General features: G+C 62.6%; 2 protein-coding genes across 6 annotated transcripts; one reads left to right on the top strand and one right to left on the bottom strand.

The window, feature by feature from the left end:
* Nucleotides 1-5,676: 5,676 nt before the first annotated feature.
* On the top strand, nt 5,677-8,024 carry NR2C2AP (nuclear receptor 2C2 associated protein). The gene is made up of 6 exons (XM_064175212.1): nt 5,677-5,740; nt 6,554-6,600; nt 6,713-6,803; nt 6,900-7,005; nt 7,387-7,455; nt 7,715-8,024. Exons 2-6 carry the CDS (start codon nt 6,560-6,562, stop codon nt 7,828-7,830), a joined length of 423 nt encoding a protein of 140 aa, XP_064031282.1. The 5' UTR covers nt 5,677-5,740; nt 6,554-6,559; the 3' UTR covers nt 7,831-8,024.
* A 614-nt stretch (nt 8,025-8,638) lies between these two features.
* On the bottom strand, nt 8,639-15,607 carry RFXANK (regulatory factor X associated ankyrin containing protein). Of its 5 annotated transcripts, none has more exons than XM_064175193.1 (9): nt 15,351-15,605; nt 14,835-15,007; nt 13,653-13,733; nt 12,336-12,401; nt 12,088-12,188; nt 10,657-10,782; nt 9,515-9,581; nt 9,275-9,355; nt 8,639-8,961 (listed from the first exon to the last, which is right to left on the bottom strand). In XM_064175193.1, the coding sequence occupies exons 2-9, from the start codon at nt 14,998-15,000 to the stop codon at nt 8,660-8,662; spliced, it is 990 nt and encodes a 329-aa protein (XP_064031263.1). In that variant the 5' UTR covers nt 15,001-15,007; nt 15,351-15,605; the 3' UTR covers nt 8,639-8,659. The 5 variants fall into 5 exon arrangements, with proteins under 5 accessions (XP_064031263.1, XP_064031262.1, XP_064031264.1 ...); XM_064175192.1 differs by having other exon boundaries at nt 14,772-15,007; nt 15,351-15,602; XM_064175195.1 differs by having other exon boundaries at nt 8,826-8,969; nt 14,772-15,007; nt 15,351-15,601.
* Between the last annotated feature and the right edge of the window lie 19 nt (nt 15,608-15,626).

The raw sequence follows: 15,626 nt of genomic DNA, 5'->3' as shown, positions 1-15,626 counted from the left end.
ATGCTGCAGCAGTGTTGCCGTGACGACCCTCCCGCAGCTCCCAGCCAGAGATGCTTCCCTTTGTTGTGACAGGGACACGGGGAGGTGGCTGCCAGCAATTGGGGTGCGTCAGGATGATGAGGGGCACCCACCATGGGGAGATGGGTGACTACTGCCACCCCCCAATGCCCCCCAGGGAGACCCAGTGGGGCTTCAGCCAGCAGCATGGGGCTGGAAGGGTCATCAAGGCTCCAAGTATGGTCGTGGCTGGCTTGGCCCCAGCCATGCAAGGGAGAGCAGAGGGATCCAGGAGGCTTGTGGCATGAGTTTGGTCGTTCTCAGCTGGGTCTTGTTCTCGTTAGAAGCCAAAACACAGAGGTGCTGTGGTCAAGCTGTGGTGTGGGGACAGGTGTGGGGACACTGCAGAGGCCTGAAGGGGATGGAGAGGTTGGCTTTGGAATCAGGCAGGGTTGGAAAGGACTGTTAAGGATCATCCAGTTCCAAACCCCCTGCCGTGGGCAGGGATACCCTACCCTAGGTCAGGCTGGCCAGAGCCTCATCCAGCCTTGTGAGAGCAGGCAGCAAAGCAGCCTTGTGACCCCATCATGGCAGAGCCAGTTTGGGGGGGAGGGGGGGCAGTGGTGGTGAGGCTGGGAGCCTCCTGAGCTGCAGTGCTGCCCAATCTGGCAGCCAGGGCTGCGGTGCCGTGACCAGGGTGCTGAGCGGCTGCCATCCCGCGGGTGCTGAGCCCCAGGTGACTGCGGTGCCAGGCACCTTCCCTCTGGCTCCCCATCTCCCCACGGCTGGAGGGAGGCCACACGCCCCGGTCCCCACGCGGTCGGGGGTGGAGGTGGGGGTGGGTGCCTGGAGGGGACCCCATCCCGTGCCCCAACGCAGCCGCTTGTTATTCCGCTCAGGTCCGCGGGCGCCTGATGGAGCCGGTTCCAGGAGAGCTGCCACATTCATGGGGAAAGAGGCTCATTAATGAGGACTCTGCCACCGCAGCTGGGGCCAGCGCTCGGGGCACTGGCACGGGGACAGGCAGCGGGCGGACAGACGGACGGATGGGGTGGGCGGATGGACAGGTTCGATGGCAGCGGGAGCCGGAGAGATGCTGCTGCAGGGAAGGATGATCCGACCCAGGGTCTGCTCCAGAGGGGATGGGTTGAGATCGGGCACAGGAGATCCCCTTCCGTGCTGCCCTCTTTGCCCGGGTTGTGATTTCCTTCTGCTCTCAGACAGGACCAAAGCTGCCCCCTGGCATGGGCTGGGCTTGGAGAGGTCCGGGCTGGGGGCAGCAGTCACCCCCTGAGGACACAGGGCCCATGCCCAGGCCAGGCCTTGCTTCTCTCCCAGCCCTGGCAGGATGCATTGATTTTATTTCCTGTTTCCATGGCAACTGCCTCCTTCCCTTCCCCCTGCTAGCAGCCGGACCCATTCCTTCACCCCCCCACGGCACCCAGACCCACCAGCACCCACCCTCCAGGAGGGGCAAAGGGGGGACACAACAGTACCCAGCACATCCCTTTCTTCAGGCACTCTCCTCGGTGGCAATGCCACCAGCCCAGCATCCACAGGCAGGTCCTCACCTTGCACCCTGCTGCCCACCGCAGCTCCCGTGGAGCAGGGAAGGGGGAGCAGATGGCAGGCTGGGCACAAGACTGCGTCGGGAGTGTCGGGGGACACCATCCTGGGTCAGCCCTTCCGTGCCAACGCCATAAATTAGCAGCGGGGGGCGGTGGGGACAGCACTTTCTTAGCCAGGGTGGGGATTTCCCCCCCACCCCCACCGTAGCGTGGGAGCACCCAGCGGCAGCTCCCGGTTAGAGCCGAGCACACCGCACCCCGACACCTGCCCACGGCCACGGGGCCCACCCAGCAAGGTGCCACGGCTGAGGAGGACACCAGCACCACACCTGCCCGGTGCCCTCGCCAGGCAATTAGCGGACGATGCTAATTACATCCCCTCATACCCACTCCCTTTCCAGAGGGAGCTGCCCCATCGTCAACCTGCACAGCTCCTTCCCCACCACCTTGTTATTTAGCATTAATTAACGTCGTCACTTAGCATTAATTACCACCACCACCACCCCCCCCGCCAGATCCTGCCCCTTCCTTCCCAGACCCTCCAAACGAAGCGGGGCGGGGGGGGGATAAAGGCAGGAACAGGCAGGACCCTGTGCCGCAGTCGCCGGTGACCTCCGGTGCGCACACGGAAGCGGAGATCAATTAGCACCGATAATTAACAGCGGGGGGGGGGGGGGGGGGGGGCACAGCACCCTCTTCTTCTTCTTCGGAAGCAGCTTCTCGGTGCCAGCCGGGGGTTGCTCAGCAAAACTCACCCCGCCAACACCCCCCCTTGCACACAATAGGCACCAGGACCCCGTTTCCTGAGCCGTCGGCACGGCGCCAGCATCCCGGTGGGAGCCGGGGGAGGCGGGGAGGAGGGGGGGGAGGTTGGATCGGTGCCGGTGCCTGGTTTGGCACAGCTTTCTCTATTAGCTCTTGGATAAAAAGCAAAGGAACCCCCCCACCCTCCCCCGGAGAGAGGCTGAGTGCCGGGCTGGATGGCAGCCGGCAGCCACTGCCATCGCCAAGCTGCTGCCGGCGCAGCCTTGGAGCGGAGCGGCCGCGTTCGTAACCCGGGATCCCGGGATGCTGGAGGATGTTGGAGTGCAGTGGGATACTGGGATGCTAAGGGATACTGGGATGCTAAGGGATACTGGAGCACGGGGAGACACCGGGATGCTGAGGGACACTGGAGCACAGCGGGATGCTGGGATGTGAAGGGATACTGGAGCACTGCGGGATGCTAAGGGACACTAGAGCACAGCAGGACACTGGGATGCTGAGGGACACTGGAGCACATCGGGATACTGAGATGCTAAGGGATACTGGAGCACAGCGGGATGCTGAGGGATCTGGGCACACAGTGGGATACTGGGATGCTAAGGGATACTGGAGCACAGCGGGATGCTGAGGGACACTAGAGCACAGCAGGACACTGGGATGCTAAGGGATACTGGAGCACGGGGAGACACCGGGATGCTGAGGGACACTGGAGCACAGCGGGATGCTGGGATGTGAAGGGATACTGGAGCACATCAGGATGCTGAGGGACACTAGAGCACAGCAGGACACTGGGATGCTAAGGGATACTGGAGGGCACTGGGATCCCGGGATGCTGAAGGATGTTGGAGTGCAGTGGGATACTGGGATGCGAAGGGATACTGGAGCACAGTGGGGTGCTGAGGGACACTAGAACACAGCAGGATACTGGGATGCTGAGGGATACTGGAACACAGGGGGACACCGGGATGCTGAGGGATCTTGGAGCACAGTGGGATACTGGGATGCTGAAGGATACTGGAGCACAGTGGGATACTGGGATGCTGAAGGATACTGGAGCACAGTGGGATGCTGAGGCTGAAGAGCCCCCTCAAGGGTTTGCGGTGCCGGCCCCCTAAGATGGGCAAGCCTGGAGGAGGGCTCAGGGGGTCAGTGCGGCAAAGGAAGACACAGTGCCACAGTGCCAAGGCAGGGAGGGCGGGCGGCGGTGGCACAAATGACAGCCCTGTCCCCGACAGGCGAGGAGCCGAGGGGCAAGTGTGGCTCCTGCTGCTTTTGACCCAATTTCTCAGGCGAAACTCGGAGGGGGGCGGGGGGGGGGGAAGGAGGGAGGAGAAGAGGAAGAAGACGAAGCCTGTCACACCGATGCATGTCACCACGTGTGCGTGCACGCTGCCAGGCGTGTGCCAGCCGAGCTCCCCTCCCCCCACTCCCACCCCGAGGGGAGGTGATACTTTGACAGCACCTGACCGCTTTTGGTCTTGCTGGTGTGGAGATTTGGGGGGGGGGGGGGGGTGTGGGTGTGGGTGTGTTTGCTGCAGAGCTCTGCTGTGCCATCATCTCCCCCAGCACGGTGAGGGCCAACTGGGGACGTGGTGGGGACTGTGGGGTCAAGGCTGGGCAATGTCTCCGGGCACTGAGCACGTTCACAGGGAGCCAGAGCTGTGAGTGAGCCACGGAAGGACCATTTTAACCCCGGTGCTGTGTTGGGGGGGGGGGGGGGAGGGGGGGAAGGGGATGATTTCTCCCTGCGGAGGTGTCCTGGGGCCCCCCCCCACCTCCGAGCTCCCCTGTATGCAAAGTGGGCAACTTAGCCCTGCCTGGAGAGGTCCTGCTGTGGCGTGCAGGGATTCTGAAGCACGCAGGGATGCTCAGGAGTGCCGGAGTGCTCCGGGGTACTGGAGCACAAAGGGATGCTGGGGGATACTGGAGCACAGCAGGACACTGGGATGCAAAGGGATACTGGAGCACATCGGGATGCTGAGGGACACTAGAGCACAGCAGGACACTGGGATGCTGAGGGATACTGGAGCACATCGGGATGCTGAGGGACACTAGAGCACAGCAGGACACTGGGATGCTGAGGGATACTGGAGCACAGCGAGATGCTGAGGGACACTAGAGCACAGCAGGACACCGGGATGCTAAGGGATACTGGAGCACACTGGGATGCTGAGGGATCCTGGAGGGCACTGGGATCCCGGGATGCTGAAGGATGTTGGAGTGCAGTGGGATACTGGGATGCGAAGGGATACTGGAGCACAGTGGGATGCTGAGGGACACTAGAACACAGCGGGATACTGGGATGCTGAGGGATCCTGGAGCACAGTGGGATACTGGGATGCTGAGGGATACTGGAACACAGTAGGATACTGGGATACTGGAGCACAGTGGGATACTGGGATGCTAAGGGATACTGGAGTACACTGGGATACTGGGATGCTAAGGGATACTGGAGCACAGTGGGATGCTGAGGGACACTAGAACACAGCAGGATACTGGGATGCTAAGGGATACTGGAGCACAGTGGGATGCTGAGGGACACTAGAACACAGCGGGATCCCAGGATGTTGGAGGATGTTGGAGCGCAGTGGGATACTGGGATGCGAAGGGATCCTGGAGCACAGCGGGATACTGAGGGATCCTGGAGCACAGCGGGATACTGGGATGCTAAGGGATCCTGGAGCACAGCGGGATACTGGGATGCTAAGGGATCCTGGAGCACAGCGGGATACCGCGCTCCTGGAGCATCCCGGGACACCGGGACGCTGAGGGGTGCCGGGATGCTGGGGGCGGTCAGGCCGTGCCTGGGTCCCCGCAGTCCCTCACTGCGGTCTCCTCTCCCCAGCCTCCCTCCTCCGCGCTGTCCCCACTCGCGCTCCGCCAGTGCCACCTACAGAGCTGGCCCGGGAGGACACCCAGCACCCACTCCCACCCCAGAGCCCGTGGGGTCCCCACTGGAGCAGGACCGGAGGACTTGGGGGGGGTATCCTTACCCCCAGGACCCTACAAGAGCCGGGGGGAGCGGAGGGGGCTGCTGGAGGTGCGGCGGGGCGGGGGGGGGGGAGTGAATCGTGGGGTACAGGACCCCCGGAGGTGCTGGACCGGGGGTGCTGCTTGGGCGGGTGGGGGGCTTCGAGGTTCTGCACTCACCCCCGCCAGGGAAGGAGGCTGCTAAGGGGGGGGCGGGGGGGAAGGGAGGCCTGAGCCGTCCCGCATGATGCTACCGGCACCGGGAGGGGCGGAGCGGGACGGGGCGGGACGGGGCGGGGCGGGGCGGGACGGGGCGGGGCGGGACGGGACGGGGCGGGGCGGGGCGGGGCGGGGCGGGGCGGGACGGGACGGGGCGGGACGGGGCGGGGCGGGAGGCGGCCCCGGGAAGCATTTCCGCAGCTTCCTGCGCCGGGAGAGCGGTGAGTGGGGGTGGGGGGGTTCGACGGGACCGGGATGGACGGTGGGGGGATGCTCTCGGGGGGTCGCAGTGATGCTGGGTGGGGTCAATCCTGCTTCTCAGGGCTCCTCGGGGTTGCTCCGGGGGTTCGCGGGGCGGTTTGGGTGGTGCGATTGATGTTTGGGGTGTCCCTAGTGCTGCTTGGGGGTCCCCACTGCTGCTTAGGTCTCCCAGATGATGTTTGGGTGCCCTTAGTGCTGCTCAATGGTGCCCAGCCCTGCCCAGGTGTCTCAGATGATGTTTGGGGTGCCCTTAGTGCTACCCAGTGGTGCCCATCCCTGCCCAGCTGTCCCAGTTGATGTTGGGGTGCCCTTAGTGCTGCCCGGTGGTGCCCAGCCCTGCCCAGGTGTCCCAGATTATATTTGGGTGCCCTTAGTGGTGCCCATCCTTGGCCAGCTGTCCCAGATGATGTTGGGGTGCCCTTAGTGCTGCTCAGTGGTACCCTGCCCAGCTGTCCCAGATGATGTTTGGGGTGCCCTTAGTGGTGCCCATCCTTGCCCAGCTGTCCCAAATGATGTTTGGGTGCCCTTAGTGGTGCCCATCCTTGCCCAGATGTCCCAAATGATGTTTGGGGTGCCCTTAGTGGTGCCCTGCCCAGCTGTCCCAGATGATGTTTGGGGTGCCCTTAGTGGTGCCCTGCCCAGTTGTCCCAGATGATGTTTGGGATGCCCTCAGTGGTGCCCATCCTTGCCCAGCTCTCCCAGATGATCTTGGGGTGCCCTTAGTGCTGTCCCCATTTTCACCCCACCCTGATCTCCCTCCCCCCTCCCGGCAGGCAGCGATGCCCCTGGAGCCCCTGATCTGTGCCAAGACAGCCACGCGGTGAGTCCCGACCCCGCCCCGAGGGGACAGGCAGCAGCCAGGTGCCCTCCCCACGGCCTGCCTGACGCTGTGCCCGCCGTGCCCGGGGCCGTTGGCACCTGTCCCCGTGCAGGGTGAGCTCGGTGCTGAACCGGGACGGGAAGCAGTTCGGGAAGCAGCACATGTTCGATGCCAGCGAGGAGACCTGCTGGAACTCAGACCAGGTCAGGGCACAGAGGGCACCAGAGGGGTGAGGGTGGGGGTGCTGTGCCCGGGAAGGGAGCTGTGACAGGGCTCTGGTGTCCCCCCCTCTGCCCTAGGGCACGTGCCAGTGGGTCACTCTGGACTTCCCCAGCACCGTTAAGGTCTCCCAGCTGCAGGTCCAGTTCCAGGGGGGATTCTCCAGTCGGTTGTGCACGCTGGAAGGTGAGGAGCTGGGCTGGGAGGGTCAGGGGAGGATTGGGGAGGGGTTCTCCTGCCTCAGTTTACCTGCACTCAAACCCTGCTAGGAGAGGCTGGAGCAGAGAGGGATGTCCCCTCCCTGCAGGTGTCCAAGGCCTTGAGCAAGCTGGGCTGGTGGAGGGGTCCCTGCCTATGGCAAGGGGCTTGGAAGTGGATGAGCATCAAGGTCCCTTCCAACCCATTCCATGGATCTAGCACTAGCAAGGACCTGAGGTTCTCCAGCACATTTTGGCTGCTTATGAGACCCTCTGCTCCCAGCCTTGGAGTTTTGGGGGGCTTCCAAAGCAGCTGGCAGAGGCTCCCCCAGCACTGGAACCCTCCTACAGCTGCCTCCACCTTCAGCAGGCTGCAGAGCAGGAGAAGAGCTGGTGAAGATCTCACACCTGTACCCTGAGGACTCCAATGCCATGCAGATATCCTTTGCTGTGGCATGAGCTGGGTCCAACAGCCTGGGCAGGGGTGGCTCAGAGCCGGGGGACACACACACACACAGTGGCAGAGCTCTGGCTTCAACTTTGCCACCACTAAAGGGAGCTGGAGCAAAGCCAGAGGGTCCAGCTGGGTCTGAGGCTCTTGGAGCAGGTGTCCCAGGTGGGTGGTGTGTGGTGCCCCCTCTCTTGTGTCGTGGTATCCTCCTCCCTTGCCTGTTTTACTCCTTGATGGGCTCCACACAGGTTCCAGCTGGAGGAGACAGTGCTGGACAAGCTGAAGATCACCTTTGAGAGCAGCACTGACTTCTTTGGCAGGATTGTGGTCTACCACCTGGGCGTGCTGGGGGAGAAGCTTTAGGGGCAGCATCCTAAAGGTGGGGAATGGCCCAGCATAACCCTGCCAGCAGCACCAAGCTGCACCTCAAAGCACCAAGAGAGGACCCCCCCAGCACCCAGGGGAGGTGACTGAGGGACAGCAGATGCACATCTTGGACTTCCAAGCCTCTGGTGGGACACTGCTTGTGGAGCCAGCAATAAATGATGTCCTCACTGCTTCTTGGCTGCTCCCTGGGTGAGTGGCAGCCCAGCACTGAGCCTCCCAGGGCTTGCTGTGGCCACGCTGGTGAGTGGCTTGGGCACAGCTGAAGTGTCCTCTCCACCTGCTGTGGGTTCTGGCTGCCTCCCACCTTCCCTAACTGACCCCCCCCTGAAGTTCTTGGGAGTGGCTTTTTGGTGACCTCACAGGGCTTGGGATCAGGATGGGAGCACTGCATGGACCACGCTGTGCTCCTGTGGCCAGGGTGATGCCTGCTGCTGGGTGTCCTTCCTGCCTGCCTATGGATACTTCCCTGGCTGCCTGCTGAGAGGCCTGGCACCTTCATGGGCATAAGAGGGAACTTCCCTCTTCCAGGAGCTGTGTGGAGGAGCATCAGGGCCCTGGGAGGAGAGGAGGCTTTGGAGAGGTTGGTTGGCTGCTGGTGCTGGGACTGGCAAGGGACAAGGCTCCAAAAGCTGCTGGTGCTGGGACTGGCAAGGGACAGGGCTGCAGAAGGCTGCTGGTGCTGGGACTGGCAAGAGACAGGGCTGCAGAAGGCTGCTGGTGCTGGGACTGGCAAGGGACAGGGCTGCAGAAGGCTGCTGGTGCTGGGACTGGCAAGGGACAGGGCTGCAGAAGGCTGCTTTAGAGTTTACTTCCAACAGTGCAGCACCTGGATGCCCACAGAGGAGCCCAGGCAGGGCAGAGATGCAGCTGCCCTGGCAGTGAGTGTCCCTGGGTGTGCTGTGGCTGTGCCACCCTGCAGGAGAGGCACAGATCCACCAAAGGCAGATGGTTCCCAGCTTCCTCCACCTGCTCCTGGCTGGAAGCTTGGTGCCAATGCCTGGCTTGGGGCAGGCTGGTGCCAGAGGAGCAGTGCTGGTGCTGGGGGTGAGGCTGGGCTCACTCCAGCTACTTGCTCTGGAACAGTTTGAGGATGTGATTCTCGATCACCTGTTGGACTGACAGAGGGGAGAGAAGTGAAACCCAGGGAAGAGAAAGCTCCTGAGCCCCCAGCCTGCTGTGGGCAGGGCTGGAGAACCTTTTACTCCAGGGCCATCTCCCCAGTGCCAGCACAGCTCTGGTTTGGAGGGGCAGAGAGGGGCACCAGGACCCATCCTGATTCCTCTGACCCTGTTCTCTGCCTGGCAGAGCAAAGCAGCTGCAGGAGAAGGTCGAAATAGAGCCCCAGGCACAGCTGGAAGCTGGGAATTGCCTGGAGGCTCCCAGAGCAGAGCTCCCTGCCAGGCAAGGAGGGGACACTTGCCTTTCTTGTGCCCCAAGGCCACAGCCAGATCCATTGGGGTGTAGCCAGAATCTGCCTCCGTTGTCAGGTCAGCACCGCGAGCTGCAAGCAGGGCAGCGGAGATCAGGGCATGGCACAACCTGGTGCCCAGAAATTGCCCATCCTGGTTGGGCAACATCTCCATAAGGGGGTGGGCTGCTCAGTTTGTGCCCCCAGAAGGGAGCAGGGAGTGAGGCCCCAGGGGCTGCTGGTGCCCATTACCTAGGAGAGCTTCCACACACTTGACGTGGTTGCCACGCACGGCGTAGAGCAGGGGGGTGCCACCGTTCTGCAGGGAGAGGGGAAGGGCTGTGTTACCTGTGTCACCCAGCTCCTCCTCCCACAGCAAAGGGGTGCAGGGGGGCTCCTCCAGCCCACTGGCACCCCCCTTCTTCCACCCTTCTCCCAGCTGAGGGCTGAGTGGTTTGTTCTCTGCGTGCGGCGCAGCGAGAGCTAAACGGTGGCGTTTTGGGTGCTGAGTTCAGCTCTGGAGCCCTCAGCACAAGGAGGATCTGTTGGAGGAGGGTCAGAGGAGGCTCCACAGATGAAGCAAGGGCTGAGAGAGTTGGGAGTGTTCAGCCTGGAGATGTAGAAGGTTCCAGGAGAGACCTTCTGGTGGCTTTTCGGTGCTTAAAGGGGGTGAAATGAAAGCTGGGGCCAGACTCTGAACAGGGCCTGTTGGGCTAGGACAAGGGAGGGGATGGGTTGGAACTGAAAGAGGGAGATTGAAGAGTGGGGGAGGAGAGAAGGGAGAAATGTTTGATGCTGAAGGTGGTGAGAGGCTGCCCAGAGAGGTCTGGAACTGAAAGAGGGAAACTGAAGAGTGGGAGAGGAGAGAAGGGAGAAATGTTTGATGCTGAAGGTGGTGAGAGGCTGCCCAGAGAGGTTTGGAACTGAAAGAGGGAGACTGAAGAGTGGGAGAGAAAAGAAGGGAGAAATGTTTGATGCTGAAGGTGGTGAGAGGCTGCCCAGAGAGGTTTGGAACTGAAAGAGGGAGACTGAAGAGTGGGAGAGAAAAGAAGGGAGAAATGTTTGATGCTGAAGGTGGTGAGAGGCTGCCCAGAGAGGTTTGGAACTGAGAGACTGAAGAGTGGGAGAGGAGAGAAGGGAGAAATGTTTGATGCTGAAGGTGGTGAGAGGCTGCCCAGAGAGGTTTGGAACTGAAAGAGGGAGACTGAAGAGTGGGAGAGGAGAGAAGGGAGAAATGTTTGATGCTGAAGGTGGTGAGAGGCTGCCCAGAGAGGTTTTGGAGCTGCTCCATCCCTGGCAGCACTGCAGCTCAGGGGCTCTGAGCTGATCTGTTCTGGTCAGAGGATGTCCCTGCTGGCTGCAAGGAGCTTTAAAGCCTCCTTGGTGGCACTCACCCAGTCGTAGATGTTGATGTCCACGTTCCTCTCCAGCAGCATGGTGACAATGTCAGTGTAGCCACCCATGCTGGCCAGGGACAGGGCACTCTCCCGCTCCTTCGCCAAGGCGTGGGGGTCAGCACCCTGGGGACAGCACAGGAGTTAACCCCCACGGAGGGAGGAGGAGCTAAAACCCAGAGAAGGAGACTCCACAACCCCTCTGGGCAGCCAAAGGCATCCTAGGATGCCTTTGGCTGCCCAGAGGGGTTGTGGAGTCTCTGTCTCTGGGGAGCTTCCAACTCTACCTGGCACCGTTGTGACCCTGGGCGAGCTGCTGTGGGATCATCTCTGAGCCCTGGGAGCTCTGCTGAGACCTCAGGGAGCCACATCCCAGTGGCAGGGCAAGAGAGGAGGCAGGGCAAGAGAGGAGGCAGGGCAAGAGAGGAGGCAGGGCAAGAGAGGAGGCAGGGCAGGATCCAGCTCCTGCTTAGCCCCAGGCAGATATCAGCTGCCAGTCCATGGGGGGGGATGCAGCTCCTGCTTAGCCTCAGCCAGACCTCAGCTGCCAGCCCAGAGGGAGGATGCAGGGCACAGGGGGAGGATGCAGGGCACAGGGGGAGGATGCAGGGCACAGGGGGAGGATGCAGCTCCTGCTTAACCTCAGCCAAATCTCAGCTGCCAGCCCAGAGGAGGATGCAGGGCACAGGGGGAGGATGCATCTCTTGCTTAGCTCCAGCCAGACCTCAGCTGCCAGCCCAGGGGAGGGTGCAGGGCACGGGGGGAGGATCCTCCTCCTGCTTAGCCCCAGCCAGACCTCAACTGCCAGTCCAGAGGAGGATGCTGAGCACAGGGGAGGATCCAGCTCCTGCTTAGCCCCAGGCAGAGCTCAGCTGCCAGCTCAGGGGAGGATGCAGGGCAGAGGGGATAGAGGGCAGAGGAGGATCCAGCTCCTGCTTAGCCCCAGGCAGAGCTCAGCTGCCAGCTCAGGGGAGGATGCAGGGCAGAAGGGATACAGGGCAGAGGAGGATCCAGCTCCTGCTTAGCCCCAGGCAGAGCTCAGCTGCCAGCCCAGCAGCGGAAGGAGGACGCAGCAATGAGTTCCTTAACTGCAAGGACCCCTGGGTGAGCACATCTGCTGGCAGACTACAGGCCCCAAGTGCTCAGCCCCGATCTCAAATCACCACTGAGCAGCTACTGAACTCCAAACAGTTACTGCTGGCTGCCAGCTCAGGCTCTCTGTGCTCCTGACTTAGCTCACAGCCCCCCGGGGAGCAGCAGCCGACGGCGCCCAAACTGGTTGGCACTCTACAAACACATCCTAGTTGGTACCAGGGGAAAAGAGTGGGGTCAGGATGGTACCAGGATGGTGCTGGGCAGTTTGGCAGGCAGAGAGGTTGGAGATGGGAGTCTCCTGCCAGCGAGGTGCTGCCTGAAGCCTCCTGGCCTCACCCAGTCCAGCAGGTGACGGACGGTCTCGATCTCGCCGAAGGCTGCAGCCCAGATCAGGGGAGTGAAACCTCTCTCATCAGGTTTATTGACCAAGTTCTCACCTGCACAAACGTGAAGGAGATCCCTTCAACAGGAAGGGTAAAGCCCTCTCTGCTCCCTCTCCTCCCAGGAAACCCAACAAGGGCTGGAAAACTAAGGCAAGGTCTCTGCTTGGCGCCAGGGGTGAGGAGCCAAGGTCCCAGGGGTACCTTTCCGAAGGTGCTCTTTCAGCTGGCTGAGCTCTCCCTGGGCAGCAAGCTGGTGGATGGACAGTGCTGGAGGAGGAGGAGGAGAAGTCACTAAATCATGGAATTCTTTGGGTGGGAATAAGGTCTCTGAGGTCATTGAGTCCAACTGTTGACCCAGCACCACCATGGTCATTAAAGCATCCCCCCCTGCCAAGTGCCATATCTGCACCTCCAGGGGGGAGGATTCAGCCACCTCCCTGGGCAGCCTGTGCCAGGCTTGAACTCTTCCAGTGAGGAAGTTTCTTCTCATGTCCAACCTAAACCACCCACCCTGAGGCAACTTGAGGCTATTTCTACTCATCCTGTCACTTGTTCCTTGGGAGAAGAGCCCAACCCCCACCTGGCTCCAGCCTCCTCTCAGGGAGCTGCAGGGAGCAATGAGGTCTCCCCTCAGCCTCTTCTCCATGCTGCATACCCCCAGCCCCCTCAGCTGCTCCTCCCCAGCCCTGTTCTCCAGACCCCTCACCAGCTTCACTGCCCTTCTCTGGACCTACTCCAGCCTCCTCCCTATCCTTCTTGGAGTGAGGGGCCCAAAACTGACCCCAGGATTCAAGGTGCATCCTCACAAACTCATGCACAAACCTTCCCCTGCTTAGTGCCCTGCAAGTGGACCCCTGCAAGTTAGGGGGGGGGACACACACCAGCATCTCCCTGAGCCTCAAAACCAGGTGGTGAACCAACACCTTTCTGCTGCACAGCAGTGAGTGCTGAGAGCAGCAGCACAAGGAGCAGCTCGAGAGACCACCCCGGTGGACACTGAGCAGTGTGGCAGCAGGAGATGGATGGAGGCTCCCATCCTGCTGCCCCCTGGCACCCCAAGGGGATGCCCAGATACAGAACCACAGAATCAGGGAGGCTGGAAGAGAGCTCCAAGCTCCAACAGCCCAACCCAGCCTCCAGCCCTGCCCAGACACCAGCCCATGGCACTCAGTGCCCCAGCCAGGCTTGGCTGCAACACCTCCAGCCACAGCCACTCCACCACCTCCCTGGGCAGCCCATTCCAGTGCCAATCACTCTCTCTGCCAGCAACTTCCTAACAACATCCAGCCTCAACCTGCCCTGCCACAGCTTCAGCCTGGGGCCCCTTCTTCTGGCCCTGGCTGCCTGGCAGCAGAGCCCAACCCCACCTGGCTACAGCCTCCCTGCAGGCAGCTGCAGGCAGCAATCAGCTCTGCCCTGAGCCTCCTCTGCTGCAGGCTGCACCCCCCCAGCTCCCTCAGCCTCTCCTCACAGGGCTGTGCTCCAGGCCCCTCCCCAGCTTTGCCACCCTGTACTCACTGTCCAACGTGGCTGGCAGGGCTGAGACCTCATTCCCTCGCTGCCTGTTGGTCAGGGTGTTGGAGTGCTTCAGGGGAAAGCCTGTTCCAGAGAGAGGAGACACTCAGGGCACTTCTCCTCCACGCCCAAGCAGCAGCCACACCGACCTGAGGCCAAGAGCATCCTGCAAGCTCAGGTCTGATGCACCTCACCTGGAGGTGTTCCCTACAATAAAAACCCCACCTGAGGCCTGCAAAGAAAACCCCAAATTATTCCCTTGAAACAGGCTGGAGACTGAGGGCTGAGCAGGGCAGAGAAAGCAGCCCAGAGCAGAGCCCTGCTGGGGCACCACAGGAGTCAGGGGGTTGGCACTAAGGGCACAGCAGGCAGCCAGGGGGGATGCAGTTCAGCCTCCTCCAAGAGCTCCACTTGGAATTCTCCTTCTGTTCCCGAACAAGGGATTCAAGGGTTAATTAGGAGAGGAGCTGGGACGAGTTTGGCATCTCTGGCTGCACAGCCTGGGGCCGCAGCGACCTCTCCCTGCTTGGCACAGGGCATGGCCAAGCTTTGGCTTTGGGCTTGGCTTTGCCACGCTATGGGAGGGGGGAGGGGAGGGGCTCACATACACCCCAGCAGCAGGGAAAAAAGACTTTGGGGGGGAGGCGGAGTGGGGGGGAGCAGCTTTAGTAAGATGCGAGCCCAAAGTGCCCTCTCCCCTGCCAGCCTCCCGGCAGGGCTGTGCCACACTCACTGTCAAGCGCCGGGAGCTGGCAGCTCCTCTGCCTGCCCGCCGGGGGCTGTGGGACAGGAGCTGCTGCACCTGCAAACCCACAGCAGCCCTGAGGGACCTCCCCGGCGCCTGCTGGGGTGGGGGGGACACACAACGAGACCCAGGCAGCATCACCCCACCCGCCCCCACCACCGCCCACGCCGAGCCCGGGGGCACCTTGATGCCAGCGCAGGGGCTGGATGCCAGCTGCGTGCCTGGATGCCAGCTGCGTGTCTGGATGCCAGCTGCGTGTTCGGATGCCAGCTGCGTGTTCGGATGCCAGCTGCGTGCCTGGATGCCAGCTGCGTGTCGTCTGCCCCATCCTGGCTCCCACCACCCTGTCCCGTCCCCCCCCCGCCCCAGGCACTCACTGTCCCCCCGGGCCAAGCGTGGCACATCCTGGTCCAGCTGCTGACACCTCGGGGGGCCGCTGCTGTCCCCCGCGTCCCTGGTCCCAGCCAGCTCCTCCCTGCCTGCTGCTGCTGCTGCTGCTGCCGCTGCCGCCTTGGCTCCATCCTCATCCTCTTTGGGCTGCTCCTGGGTGTGCTCAGTGTTTGGGGGGGGCTCCGGCAGACGAGTCGCAGCTTCTTCACCTTCCATGGGGCAGCTGCCACGAAACGAGGCGTCAGGAAGGGAGGAAAAGGAGGGAGGGTGGGGGGTGGGGGACACCTCCCAGGGGAGAGAGAGGGCAGCGAGGGGGGAGGCTGCCGAGCGCTGAGCGCTGAGCGCTTGCGGCCGCCCAACTCCTGCGAGCGGCGTTCGGGGTCCCCCCTCTGCCCTTTGCTCCTATCGCGGCCAGCACGACCGAGCCCGGGCAGGTTCGGGGGGCACACCCCCAGCTCCCCAGGGGTCTCAGCCTCCAGAGCCCACTGCCGTTTCCAGCCGTCCCCCCGCTCGCCTCCGCACCGGTGAGCTCCGAACGCGGTGCCCGCGGAGGAGCTTGGGCTCACCCTCGGCATCCTCCGGCGCATCGCCTCCGCTGCCAGCACTTCCCCTTCCTCCCGGCAGGGCCCGGCCAGGCTGCCGAGGGCTGCCCGAGGGGAATGGGGGGGCACAGGGCTCGGTGCGGCTCCTCCTGCCCGCTGACGGCGGCGAGGCGGCGAGCCGGGCGTTAAAGCCACAGTGCCCGGCGTGGGACGGCGTCACGGGGTGGCGGTGGCCGTGGGGTATCAAGTCCCCACTGCTCGGGTAGTGGGGAGCAGCAGGGTGGGGGGGGGGTCCCCGAG

Source organism: Pogoniulus pusillus, chromosome 41 (genome assembly GCF_015220805.1).
Source record: "Pogoniulus pusillus isolate bPogPus1 chromosome 41, bPogPus1.pri, whole genome shotgun sequence".
Taxonomy (NCBI): Eukaryota; Metazoa; Chordata; class Aves; order Piciformes; family Lybiidae; genus Pogoniulus; species Pogoniulus pusillus.
This window is presented reverse-complemented; position numbering and strand designations above follow the sequence as displayed.

Excerpts from the sequence above, each read along its gene's own strand:
- NR2C2AP (XM_064175212.1), top strand. The coding sequence starts at position 6,560 with ATGCCCCTGGAGCCCCTGATCTGTGCCAAGACAGCCACGCG. Across the intron at positions 6,804-6,899 it reads CCTGCTGGAACTCAGACCAG|GGCACGTGCCAGTGGGTCAC; the intron begins GTCAGGGCACAG and ends CCTCTGCCCTAG. Across the intron at positions 7,456-7,714 it reads GGACTCCAATGCCATGCAGA|GGTTCCAGCTGGAGGAGACA; the intron begins TATCCTTTGCTG and ends GGGCTCCACACA.
- RFXANK (XM_064175192.1), bottom strand. The coding sequence starts at position 15,000 with ATGGAAGGTGAAGAAGCTGCGACTCGTCTGCCGGAGCCCCCCCCAAAC. Across the intron at positions 12,189-12,335 it reads GAAAGAGCACCTTCGGAAAG|GTGAGAACTTGGTCAATAAA; the intron begins GTACCCCTGGGA and ends ACGTTTGTGCAG. Across the intron at positions 9,582-10,656 it reads ACATCAACATCTACGACTGG|AACGGTGGCACCCCCCTGCT; the intron begins GTGAGTGCCACC and ends CTCTCCCTGCAG.